The sequence below is a fragment of the Rhinoraja longicauda genome, chromosome 31 (assembly GCF_053455715.1).
Source record: "Rhinoraja longicauda isolate Sanriku21f chromosome 31, sRhiLon1.1, whole genome shotgun sequence".
Classification (NCBI taxonomy): Eukaryota; Metazoa; Chordata; class Chondrichthyes; order Rajiformes; family Arhynchobatidae; genus Rhinoraja; species Rhinoraja longicauda.
This window is the reverse complement of record NC_135983.1, coordinates 28,408,083-28,422,057: the sequence shown is the minus strand read 5'-3', so window position 1 is coordinate 28,422,057 and position 13,975 is coordinate 28,408,083. Positions and strand designations below refer to the sequence as shown.

The 13,975-nt window shown below is 48.0% G+C and overlaps 1 protein-coding gene across 1 annotated transcript in view; it reads left to right on the top strand.

The window, feature by feature from the left end:
* Positions 1-13,975, top strand: part of pnpla7b (patatin-like phospholipase domain containing 7b) — a 153,161-nt gene that overhangs the window by 30,179 nt on the left and 109,007 nt on the right. The window contains exons 5-8 of the mRNA XM_078425947.1: positions 3,430-3,512; positions 6,266-6,354; positions 10,937-11,077; positions 13,709-13,868. Coding sequence (XP_078282073.1) covers positions 3,430-3,512; positions 6,266-6,354; positions 10,937-11,077; positions 13,709-13,868 — 473 coding nt within the window. The remainder of the gene's footprint in view (positions 1-3,429; positions 3,513-6,265; positions 6,355-10,936; positions 11,078-13,708; positions 13,869-13,975) is intronic.

Genomic DNA, 13,975 nt, shown 5'->3' with positions numbered 1-13,975 from the left:
AAAAATTGTCCCTAGTGGGTATAGGATAGTGTTAGTGTGCGGGGATCGCTGGTCGGCGCGGACCGTGTGGGCCGAAAGGGCCTGTTTCTGTGCTGTATCTCTAAACTAAACTAAAATAGTGAAGGTCTTTACAAGTGGCATTGGGTGACACAGCTGGTATAGTTGTAGTCTCACAGCATCGGACACCTGGGTTCGATCCTGACCTCGGGTGCTGTCTCTGTGGAGTTTGCATGTTCTCCCTGTGACCGCATGAGTTTCCTCCCCCCCCCATCCCAAAGGCATGTGGGTTTGTAGGTTAATTGACCTCTATAATGCTTGGATAGGACCGGTTTGGAAGGGTTATGGATCAAACACAGGCAGGTGGGACTAGTATAGCTGGGACATGATGGCCGATGTGGGCAAGTTGGACCGAAGCGCCTGTTTCCACACTGTATGACTCTAAGAGGGATAAAATAGAACAAGTGTGAACGAGTGACCGATGGTCAGTGTGGACTCGGTGGGCCGAAGGATCTGTTTCCATGCTGCATCTTTCAATCAATCAATCAATCACAGCTAATCAATCCTATGGTGTTTAGTGTGCAGATTCATGCAGCCAGTTGTACTCTTGTTCAAGAAGAGTGGCGTTGCTGCTGGGTAGTGACCTTCTATCCTCCTGTGTCCTGTTTGCCTCGGGCCTCCAGCTTTATATGGGACATTTGACACCAATTTGTGTATTAAAAAAATATGGGCACAGCAAAATTGTTGAATTTTTCACTTTGCTTTATACCATTGGAGAAGGCTGGTAAGATATTGTAAATGTGGAGGGCAGTGGGAGCTTGCAGGTGCTGTATCAGCATATGGTGGAAGAGTAAATTATAAAATGACCAGAATTAACAAGTTTCTGATCTGGAGAGATTCTGGTCAAACAACAGGTAAGTACACTAAGGGAATTATTGGTTGTGTTGTAAGGTCTTTGAATTTGGTGCTGTGATCATTGTACAGGAGGTCACGTTAAAACCTCAGCCGCCATAAAAGGGAAAGGGAGAAACCAAGACAAATGAGTTTAAATAACAATTTGGTTCTAATTAGATGTGTAGGAGAAAAACTGCAGATGTTGGTTTAAATCGAAGGTAGACACAAAATGCTGGAGTATCTCAGCGGGGCAGGCAGCATCTCGGGAGAGAAGGAATGCATGACGTTTCGGGTCGAGACCCTTCTTCAGACTGAAGAAGGGTCTCGACTCGAAACGTCACTCATCCCTTTTCTCCCAAGATGCTGCCTGACCCACTAAGTTACTCCAGCATTTCGTGTCTATCTAGTTCTAATTAGAGTTTAGTTTAGCGATACAGCGTGGAAACATGCCCTTTGGCCCAGCGAGTTGTTGCTGACCAGCGATCACCTGTACACCAGTTCTACCCTACACACTAGGGACTATTTACTGAAGCCAATTAACCCTGCATGTTTTTGGGAAGTGGGAGGAGACCGGAGCACCCGGAGAAAACCCACAGGATTGGGGTTCATGTACGTGCTTATGTACGGGGATAGTCTTGCGGATCTGTAAGCAGAAATATATATTTCACTGTACCTGGTACACCTGACAATAAAGAAACCATTGATCACCATTGACCATTGGTCGTGTGTAAATGGTTCCGTTGGCCCACAAGTCTCTCCCAACCATCAATCACCTTTTGGTACCCGTCCCTTTTTATTCCTCTCAGCACTCGCTCTCCCCAAGCCTCTGCCAGCCCAGATTCCACCACTCAGCCTCACACAAAGGACAAATGATAGCTGCCAATTAACTTGCCAGCCCACATATCTTTGGGATGTGGGAGGAAACTCCCAGCCTGGTGTGCTTCGTAGAGTTTGTACGCAGGGCAAGTGTGGACAGTCCCAGCCTGGTGTGCTTCGTAGAGTTTGTACACAGGGCAAGTGTGGACAGTCCCAGCCTGGTGTGCTTCGTGGAGTTTGTACGCAGGGAATGTGTGGACACTCCAGTCAGCATCAGGGGCCAGGATTGAACCTGGAACTGCAAGGGAGCTGCTAGGCAGCAGCTTTACCAGCTGCACCACAATGCCACTGCGTGCGCATCAGTGCATTCCAGGGGATGTACAGCATCCCTAGTCCTCATCACCATTCACAGACTGCTTGCCTTTGAAGGAGGATGCTTGACACACAGGGTCAGCCCAGCTTGTCCATTGCATCGGGTTTGGGCAGTGGACTGGCTCTGTGTGAGCGGCAGGCTTTTATGGGAGCAAGCACATGCACAAATGGTAAAAGGAAAGTGGATAAATAATGCAACCGCCCAGGCCTTTAAAGATCTTGACCTAAATTTGACCTTCCTACTTGGCCTGCTGGAACAAGGGCGGCATGGTGGCGCAGCGGTATAGCTGCTGCCTCACAGCGCCAGGGACCCGGGTTCCATCCTGACTATGGGTGCTGTCTGTACGGAGTTTGTACGTTCCTCCTGTGACTGTGTGGGTTTTCTCCAGGTGCTCCTGTTTCCTCCCACCATTTGATTGCATAATCTTAGCTGATGAGTTAGGGCATTCCTGAGGGATTAGGACCTTCTATTCAACAGAGGTCCTACGTGCTCCTCTCTGATGCACGTGACACACTAATGATCGATGAAGTTTGGCCAGCCAGACTGGACAGGCCAGGAGGTATAAGACCAAATATTTTTTTAGTGGGGTAGATGGGAAGATAAATGAGATACCAGGAAATTGCAGTGGCTCTTTCTTGGTTTTCCAAAGAGCAATCCCCTATTTGTAGTGCCAGCGAGATGTGTGATTATCAAAGCTGTTAAAGAACTCCTTGGTGTCAGCGTGGAGAACGATCCCAGTGTGGACAAGGACAGGACTCCTGAGATTTTCATTCTCTCTCGGGAGGGCTAATGCAGTTTAACAGCAGGGACATTTTAACGATTAAGAAAGTTGTCCTTTAGATTTTTAGTTTAGTTTTAGTTTAGAGATACAGCGCGGAAACGGGCACTTCGGCTCACCGAGTCCGTGCCGACCAGCGATCACCCGCATTAAAGGGGGACCATTGAGAGCTAAACGGAATATTTGTAGCTTTGGCGGCACCCAATATTTGGTGACCTTGGGTATGGAAAACAGAGAATCTTACTGTGACATGTCACGTGATAACAAAATAACATTCATTCATTCACGGTGACATTATCCTACACACACTGGGGAAAATGTACATTTATACCAAGCCAGTTAACCTGCAAACCTGTACATCCTTGGAGTGTGGGTGGAAACCAGAGCACCCGGAGAAAACCCACGCAGGTCACGGGGAGAACGTACAAACTCCATACAGACAGCACCCATAGTCAGAATTGAACCCTAGTCTCTGACACTCTGAGGCAGCAACTCTACCGCTGCGCCACCGTGCCGCCCATTTACGTTGTAGTTAACTTGCTCGCCTTCATGGTTTTGATTTCTCTTGCAGGGCAACAGCAGCAGGATGTTCCCAGATACAGGTTCCGAAAGAGAGACAAAGTCATGTTCTACGGACGCAAGATCATGAGAAAGGTAATGAGATTTAGACTTCAAACAACGTTGGGTTGAAACATGCACACTGATCAACCTGTGTACTTATTTGATTTCCCATCACTCTGGGCGGCGCAGCGGTAGATGAGTCTGAAGAAGAGTCTCGATCCGAAACGTCACCCATTCCTTCTCTCCAGAGATGCTGCCTGTCCCGCTGAATTACTCCAGCATTTTGCGTCTAGCAACGGTAGATTTGCTGCCTCACAGCGACAGAGACTCTGGTTCAATCCTGACTGCGGGGGCTGTCTGTGCGGAGTTTGTTCGTTTTCCCTGTGACTGCGTGGGTTTTTACCCGGGTGCTCTGGTTTCCTCCCACACTCCAAGACTTATGGGTTTGTAGGTTAATTGGCTTCACTAAAATTGTAAGTTGTCCCTAGTGTGTAGGACGGTGTTAGTGTACGGGGATCGGCGAGGACTAGGTAGGCCGACTGGGCTGTTTCCGTGCTGTATCTCTAAACTAAACGAAACTAAACGTGAAGGTTAATATTTCTCTTTTTCATGCCTCTACGAGGTCTATTCCTTCACTGTTCCCACACCTACTCTGATGTTGCTGTGCACTGGGTCGGGACAGATATCTTTTGTTTATGTGTAGGAAGGATCTGCTGGTTTACACTGAAGACAGACACAAAATGCTGGAGTAACTCAGTGGGACGGGCAGCATCTCTGGAGAGAAGGAATGGGTGATGTTTTGGGTCTGAAGAAGAGTTTTGACCCGAAACGTCTATTTTTTGTCTATGTTCTGTTTATGCATTCTGTGTGTGGTGTTTCAGTTTCTGTTTAGTTTATTCAGTTTAGTTTATTGTCACGTGTACCGAGGTCCAGCGAAAAGCTTTTGTTGCGTGCCAACCAGTCAACGGAAGGAAACGTGATTATAATCGAGCCATTTATAGTGATCAGTCTGAAGAAGGGTCTCGACCCAAAACGTCACACAGATGCTGCCTGTCCCACTTAGTTACTCCAGCATTTTGTGTCTATCTTCTGTGTATCCCAGTATCTGCAGTTCCTTCCGACTCCACATTATTCACAGCATCTGCGCACCAGGTCATTAGTACCTGAAGGTGGCGCTGGATCCTCACCAATGAGCGCTGAAGTTCAGTGTAATGTGATGGAACTGAAACTGTGGGGGAATGGCAGACCCTCAGTGAAGGCGCTGGTCAGGCCCCATTTGGAGTATTGTGAGCAGTTTTGGGCCTCTTGTCTGAGGAAGGATGGGGGAGGGTCCAGAGGAGGTTTATGAGAATGATCCCGAGAACGAGTGGGTTAACATATGATGAGCGTTTGACGGCACTGGGCCTGTACTCGCTGGTTTAGAAGGATGAGGGGGGGACCTCATTGAAACATACCGAATCGTGAAACGCCTGGCCGCTGGAGGGCCACTGGGTTCCACCAGCCCACCCCCCCATTCAATCATGGCTGATCTATCTCTCCTTCTCCTGCCTTCTCCCCATAGCCCCGACACCCGTACTAATCAGTCTCTGTCATAAAAATATCCATTGACCTGGCCTCCACAGCCTTCTGTGGCAATGCATTCCACAGATTCACCACCCCCTGGCTAAAGAAATTCCTACTCGTCCTTTCTAAAGGTACGTCCTTTTATTCTGAGGCTGTGCTCTCTGGTCCTTGACTCTCTGACTAGTGGAAACATCCTCTGCACATCCACTCTATCCAGGCCAAGGATGTAATCAAGGGCCAGACTCGGCCCGGTCACTCCTTTCCATTAGGCAGAAGGTACAGAAGTGTGGAAACACACAACGCCAGATTCAGGGACAGCTTCTTCCCATTCTTCCTATGAGGAGAAGGCAGGCGAATGGGGTTGAGAGGGAAAGATAGATCAGCCACGATTGAGTGGTGGAGCAGACTTGAAGGGCCGAATGGCCTAATTCTGCTCCTAGAATTTATGACCTTATGAACAATTATCAGCCCAGATCCTAACAGACCATCCCGGCCACTTCTCCCCTCTCCCATCGGGCAAAAGGAATAGAAGTGTGTAAACCCACACCTCCAGATTCAGGGACAGTTTCTTCCCAGCTGTTATCAGGCAATTGAACCATCCTACCACAACTAGAGAGCAGTGCTGAACTACTGTCTACCTCATTGATATGTGTAGGAAAATAACTGCAGATGCTTGTATAAATCGAAGGTATCAAAAGATGCTGGAGTAACTCAGCAGGTCAGGCAGCATCTAGGAGAGAAGGAATGGGTGATGTTTTGGGTCCAGACCCTTCTTCAACCCGAAACGTCACCCATTCCTTCTCTGCTAGATGCTGCCTGACCTGCTGAGTTACTCCAGCATTTTGTGATACCATCGTCCTCCTCATTGATGACCCTTGAAATCTCTACTCAGACTTTATCTTGCACTAATAGTTATTCTCTATCGTGTATCTGTACACAGTGGACGGCTCGATTGTAATCATGTGTAGTCCTTCAACTGACTGGTTAGCACGCCACAAAAAAAGCTTTTCACTGTACCTCGGTACACGTGACACTAAACTAAACTACAAATTCCTGATCAGGCTGCCTGGCCTGGCCGAGGTGCCACATTTTCGGAGGGGTGGGGGGGGGGTCGGGGGATTTCAAGTGCGCTCTGGTAACTTTGTCCGGATTAAAGGTGTCAGACCAGTTGCTGGACAGTCGGTGGTGGGTTGGATGTTTTGAGCTGTGGTGAGTGAAGAATGTTGCACTTGGTGCAGTGTGCTCTAGCCGTGCTCAACATGGTGCCTCCCTTTACATTGCAGGTGAAGTTGTCCACCTCGTCCCTGGTTGGGAACAACGTGCCTCGGCAGAGGTTCAGGAAGAGGCAGAAGGTACTGAACCTGGCTAGAAGGTACACAGTGTCAATTGTTTTAGTATTAATAGATGTCATGGGTATGTGTAGGAAAGAACTGCAGGTGCTGGTTTAAACCGAAGACAGACACGAAAAGCTGGAGTAACTCAGCAGGTCAGGCAGCATCTCTGGAGAGAAGGAATGGGTAACGTTTCGGGTCTCGGCCCTTCAGACTGATATCTTCCATGACTTTGTCCTAAGCACCATCTACATCGCTTGTTCCTCTCTCCCCTGACTCTCAGTCCAAAACGTCACCTATTCCTTCTCTCCAGAGATGCTGCCTGTCCTGCTGAGTTACTCCAGCTTTTTGTGTCTATCTTCGATGTCATGGGTAAAATGGGTGTCGGGTTACTTGGAGAAGGCAGGAGAATGGGGTTAGTGAGGGAGAGATAGATCGGCCACAATTGAGTGGCGGAGCAGACGTGATGGCTGAATGGCCTTATTCTCCTCCTAGAACTTATGAACTTAAGAACAGTTATCAGGTAACTGAACCATCCTGTTATCAGCTAGCGAGCAGCCCAGAGGTACTATCTACTTGATTGGAGACCCTCGGACTATCTTTAATCGGGCTTGTTCCTATAACTTTGGAACATCTCACTCTGTTTAAATGGAAGGACAGAAATAGTGTATTCCTTTAGTGTATTTGTGCAGATGATATCTTGTCTCCTGCTCTGCCACCTGTGCTCCTCCTGCAGCTGGTCAATAGATAAAGTAGCTCCTTCTCCATTATTATTATTTTGTGTCATCACACAACTGTTTGCCAATAGCGAGCAAATTCTAGTGCCACGTGGTTGGCCTCTGCAAGATCCTTCACAGTGCGTGTGTCGTGCAGCATCACAGCTCAGGAGATGTTCCATAGTCTGGAGGCCCCGTCCACACTGGCAGTCTGCCGCATCTTCAGTATATCCCCACTTCAGCATGTTGGATTTACTCCTCCCCATGCCTGCCCGCGGTCTGTTGAGACTGCGCCAGGTTATCCACGGTTGGTCGCAACCTGGTGGGAGTTTCTCAGAGGGATCGATGGCCATGTGAGTGTCTTCCACAGCAGGAGCGTTCTGGTCGCGGTCCCTGTCAGATTCTACAAGTATCTGCGAATCCTGCGACCACACTGCATGCTGTATCCTTCTCGATTTAAAACACCAGTTTTCACACTGTCTCCCATTCCTTCTCTCCAGAGATGCTGCCTGTCAGCTGAGTTACTCCACCATTTTGTGTCTACCTTTTAAAAATTGACAATTGCCAGAGTAGGGGAATCAAGAACCAGAGGACATAGGTTTAAGGTGAAGGGGAAAATAGGAGTCTGAGGGATAACCTTTACACACAAAGGGTGGTGGGTGTATGGATCAAGCTGCCAGAGGAGGTAGTTGAGGCAGGGACTAAGAACCGTTTAAGAAACAGTTAGACAGGTATATGGATAGGACAGTTGTAGAGGGATATGGGCCATTTGCAGGCAGGTGGGACTAGTGTGGATGGGACATGTTGGTTGGTGTGGGCAAGTTGGGCCAAATGACCTGTTTCCACACTGTATCACTCTGTGGCTCTAAATGAAAACTGGAAATGCTGGAACTACTCAGTGGGTCAGACTCCAGCTGTGGAGAGAGAAATTATTCTGATGAACGGTCATTGACTTGAAACATTGCCTTTATTTTGCTCTCTGCTGATGCTACCTGATTTAAGTATTTGCAGCACTTTCCCTACCTGAGTTTACCCTCTGCCAGATTTGGTTTCTGGACCAGAGGAAGCCATTTCAAGGCCTTGATGTACTTCAAGTGTGTGCTGCTATTCTAGTATAGATGGGACATGTGGGCAAGAAGGGCCGAAGGGCCACTTTCCACGCTGAATGGCTCTGATTGACAGCCAAGAGTTGTAATAAGCTATTTGGCAGCTGGTGTCTAATGAGTACCTGTGTGTGTGTGTGTGTGTGTGTGTGTGTCCCAGCTACATCTAAAATAACGATTTGACTGAGGGATCAATTGTCATGTTTCCACGTTTTATTTGATGTTCCAAAATTAGTTGTGATTCTGAATACTGAGGAGGATGTAAAGGGGCTTTAAGAGGATGCGTGCGGGTGAACGAGTGGGCGAGAATGTGACAGCTAGAAAATGAGGTGGGTAAGAGTGAGGCCACCAACGTTTCACAAACAGAAAAGCAGGGTGGGGGTGTTGAGGATCAAAGGGGCTTGCAATCCCCCTGTATGCAAGTGACTGAAAGCCAGGCAAATGTTGTGGTGCAATCTCGATTCACGGACTCCAGGAATGAGTGGGTGAGCAAATGATGAGCGTTTGACGGCACTGGGCCTGTACTCGCTGGAGTTTAGAAGGATGAGGGGGACCTCAATGAAACGTACAGAATAATGAATGGCATAGATAGAGTGGATGTGGAGAGGATGTTTCCACTGGTGGGAGAGTCTAGGACCAGAGGTCACAGCCTCAGAATTAAAGGCCACTCTTTTAGAAAGGAGGTGAGGAAGAACTTCTTTAGTCAACCCGTGGAACCCGTGGCCACAGTGGGCTGTGGAGGCCAAGTCAGTGGTATTTTTAGGGCAGAGATAGACAAATTCTTGATTAGAACAGGTGTCAAGGGTTATGGGGAGAAGGCAGGAAAATGGGATTAGGAGGCAGAGATCAGCCATGATTGAATGGCGGAGTGGACTCGATGGGCTGAATGGCCTAATTCTACCCCTATAACTTGTGAACTTGTGACTCAAGTTGCGATGTTGACTATCTCTTTCCCTCCATAAATGTTGCCTAATCAAGTGCGTCCCTCCAGCAGTTTGTTTATTGGGTAGGAAGGAACTGCAGATGCTGATTTAATAGACAATAGACAATAGGTGCAGGAGTAGGCCATTCAGCCCTTCGAGCCAGCACCGCCATTCAATGCGATCATGGCTGATCACTCTCAATCAGTACCCCGTTCCTGCCTTCTCCCCATACCCCCTCACTCCGCTATCCTTAAGAGCTCTATCCAGCTCTCTCTTGAAAGCATCCAACGAACTGGCCTCCACTGCCTTCTGAGGCAAAGAATTCCACACCTTCACCACTCTCTGACTGAAAAAGTTCTTCCTCATCTCCGTTCTAAATGGCCTACCCCTTATTCTTAAACTGTGGCCCCTTGTTCTGGACTCCCCCAACATTGGGAACATGTTTCCTGCCTCTAATGTGTCCAATCCCCTAATTATCTTATATGTTTCAATAAGATCCCCCCTCATCCTTCTAAATTCCAGTGTATACAAGCCTAATTGCTCCAGCCTTTCAACATACGACAGTCCCGCCATTCCGGGAATTAACCTAGTGAACCTATGCTGCACGCCCTCAATAGCAAGAATATCCTTCCTCAAATTTGGAGACCAAAACTGCACACAGTACTCCAGGTGCGGTCTCACCAGGGCCCGGTACAACTGTAGAAGGACCTCTTTGCTCCTATACTCAACTCCTCTTGTCCCTCCTCTTGTTATGAAGGCCAACATTCCATTGGCTTTCTTCACTGCCTGCTGTACCTGCATGCTTCCTTTCAGTGACTGATGCACTAGGACACCCAGATCTCGTTGAACATCCCCTCTTCCTAACTTGACACCATTCAGATAATAATCTGCCTTTCTATTCTTACTTCCAAAGTGAATAACCTCACACTTATCTACATTAAACTGCATCTGCCATGTATCCGCCCACTCACACAACCTGTCCAAGTCACCCTGCAGCCTTATTGCATCTTCCTCACAATTCACACTACCCCTCAGCTTAGTATCATCTGCAAATTTGCTAATGGTACTTTTAATCCCTTCATCTAAGTCATTAATGTATATCGTAAATAGCTGGGGCCCCAGCACCGAACCTTGTGGTACCCTATTGGTCACTGCCTGCCATTCCGAAAGGGACCCATTTATCCCCACTCTTTGCTTTCTGTCTGTCAACCAATTTTCTATCCATGTCAGTACCATACCCCCAATACCATGTGCTCTAATTTTGCCCACTAATCTCCTATGTGGGACTTTGTCGAAGGCTTTCTGAAAGTCCTGAAGATACTCATAAAGTGCTGGAGTAACTCAGCGGGTCAGGCAGCATCTCTGGAGAGAAGGAACGGGTGACGAAGAAGGGTCTCGACCCCGTTCCTTCTCTCCAGAGATGCTGCCTGAACCGCTGAGTTACTCCATTCTTTTTGGTCTGTCTTCAGTTTATTTATTGCTCCAGATTCCAGTATTTCTGGTCTTGTTTCTATTATTGAGATATTATTTTATTCCTCTGGTGAGGCAAATGCCCGTTGCCTCAAAATTAGCCACGGACCCTTTTTTTATCAAATAGCCTCAAATGCACTCATTTAGGTCAGAATTCTGAACAGCGTGTTGGAACAGAGTGCAATGGTTGTGAGCGAGTGTAAATCCAAGGGGCCTTACTGTGCCAAGAGTTTCTGTACTGAATGCAGGAACACATTAAGAGTTAATGATGTTAACTATTGTATTGATGTTCAGTTTACTCAACCCATAATCATGTTGCCGGAACGGTACCCCATCAAACTGGAAGCAAAATGAGTAAGGAGGTGTGCGTTTACTCGGAGTGTTTACACGGTTGACTTGTGCTCTCTGCAGGATACTGCGGCTGAAGAAGGATCCTCCCATACTGCAGCCAAAGGAGCCGCCCTCTTCCCTTCTTGAGGCTGATCTGACGGAGTTTGATGTGAAAAACTCCCACTTGCCCTCAGAGGTTCTTTACATGCTGAAGAACGTGAGGTAATGGACAAGGAGCGGGGGAACCTTGAGTCCACGAGGTGTCGGGATTCATGTTTGTGATGATTCTCAGCTGTTTTCATTCAACCAATGCTGTACCGTCCCAATTTGTGTCTGACTCCCCCAATGCAACGCCTTGTCTCCTTCATTACTAACGTTGGTGATAACAAGGTGGCGCAGCGGCAGAGTTGCTGCCTTACAGTGCTTGCAGCGCCAGGGGCCCAGGGTTCGATCCCGACCACCGTGCTGTCTGTAGGGAGTTTGTACGTTCTCCCCGTGACCGCGTGGGTTTCATCTGAGATCTTCGCTTTCCTCCCTCACTCCCAAGACGTACAGATTTGTAGGTTAATTGGCTTGGTATAAATGCCTAGTGTGTGTTGGATAGTGTTAGTGTACGGGGATTGCTGGCCGGCACGGATTCTGTTGGCTGAAGGGCCTGTTTCCGCGCTGTATCTCTAAACTAAACTAGTCTTTCATCAGATGGGAGCAAAGCACAAAATGAAACGAGTGTTGGCCTTTGTTACTGTCAGCCGAGCTTCAAGCATAGATGTCTTACTTCCAAACACTAGCCAATCTCCCATCAACAACATCCATGTCCACAAGGGCCAAGGAAGAGCTTCCTCCTGTGGGCTGCATCAAGCTGGGCTGAATGGAGATGCCTCAACAGACTGAGAGCTGGTACTGGTCGTTGTAAAGCCACTCTCACCAATGGGGTTATATAGACACTGAAGACATCATCTGCATAGCTGGCACTGAACCACAAACTATGGAGCATCTATTGAGACGTCCTCTATTGGAGCACAAATGCAAAGCTGAGCACCTCGCAGAGAACAATGATATTGCTAAGAGTTTTGACTGAAACACAATATCTAGCATGTTGTGGACACGAGGAGAAGAAGAAGACTTCCAGATACAGTCTGTCCTCATTATTACAGACGCCGTTATGACAGATTAACGGACGGAGGGTCTACACAGTAATCAGACACCACTGTCTCTCTGAGAACACAGGCCGCTGGACACAGTGCGGGAGGCCATAGAAACTGACAAGCAATTGCCTCGCTCAACACTGGTGCAACGTGACTCTTCAGTTTAGTTCAGAGATACAGCACAGAACGGGCCCTTCAGCCCGCCGAGTCCACGCCAACCAGTGATCACCCCGTATACGAGCAACGTCCTACACACTAAGGACCATTTACAATAGTTTTTTTACCAAAGCCAATTAACTTGCAAACCTGCACGACTTTGGATGTGAGAGGAATGTGGAGCACCCGGAGAAACCCCACGCGGTCACAGGGAGAACGTACATGCTCTGTACAGACAGCACCCGTAATCTGGATGGAACTCGGGTCTCTGGCGCTGTGAGGCAGCAACTCTACCGTTGCGCCACCGTGCCGCACTGTGTGATCTGACTCTTGGAATATTCAACACTGTGCTCATGTTGTAAACCTTATTCACGATTCATGGAGCCATAACTGGGAAATTGCCGGACTCTGATGTATAGTTGACATTAACTATGGCAATAGAGACCCCTGGCGATAGAAATAATCCAGCTATACGTCATCCAAGGCCAGCTTGTCACAGAAAGACAACTCACAGAAGTCAAGTTTAGAATACTCACATTTGGCACTGCAATATCAACAAGCCATTGAGCTGACAGTATTTGTTCCAGTGCGTGCTGCGTTTATTGTTCTGTGCACAGCCAGTTGTCAGCACAACAGCTGGTCACAGGGCTACCCAGCCCATGAGACTAGTGCCCCTTCTCAATGCGTCCACCACTGGGACATATAGACACAAAACGCTGCAGTAACTCCCCTGACATCAGTCTGAAGAAGGGTCTCAACCTGAAACGTCACCCATTCCTTCTCTCCCGAGATGCTGCCTGATCCGCTGAGTTACTCCAGCATTTTATGTCTACCTTCCATTTAAACCAGCATTTGCAGATTTCTTTTCCTACACCACTGGGATATCATGCCTATATCGTGCCAAACCCAGGTTCTAGGTTATCCCACTTTTGAATCCAACACACTAGGGGCAGTTTACAGAACCCAATTATCCTATACCCTGTGGGGCCTGTTTCTGTGCTGTATCTCTAAAACTAAGTTTAAATGCAAATCTGCCTTTCTATATGATTTTGCACAGATATCATCAGAGCTGATATTCATTGATAGTATAGATAGAGACAGTGCTGGAGTAACTCAGCGATTTAGACAGCATCTCTGGAGAAAGAGGAAGGGTCCCGACCCGAAACATCATCCATCCTTTTTTCTGCCTGAGCGGCTGGGTTATTCCAACACTCTGTGTCTATCTGTGGTATAAACCAGCATTCTGCAGTTCTTTGAATATAGACACAAAATGCTGGAATAACAGCAAGACAGACGGCATCTCTGGAGAGAAGGGATGGCTGACATTCCGGGCCGAGACCCTTCTTCTGAAGCAATGTGTCGACCCAAAACGTCACCCATTCCTTCTCTCCAGAGATGCTGCCCGACCCGCTGAGTTACTCCAGCGTTTTGTGTCGATATTGGATGTAGCCAGCATCTGCAGTTCCTTCCTACACATTTCGTTTGCAGTTCTTTGTTTCTGCATTGATAGTATCTGCTGCTGTGCTAAATGTGTTGTCCTTTGTGCTTTCAGGGTGTTGGGACACTTTGAGAAGCCCCTGTTCCTGGAGCTGTGTAAACACATGTTCTTCGTCCAGGTTCACGAAGGGGAGTACATTTTCCGACCGGGTGAACTGGATGACAGCATCTACGTGGTCCAGGAGGGGAGGCTGGAGCTCTGCATCAGTGAGAATGTAAGGGCACCTCTCCCTCACACACTACTCCTCCCACCAGTCACAAGGTAGCAGGCGGTGTGTCGGCACTGGGCCTGTGCTCGCTGGAGTTTAGAAGGATGAGGGGG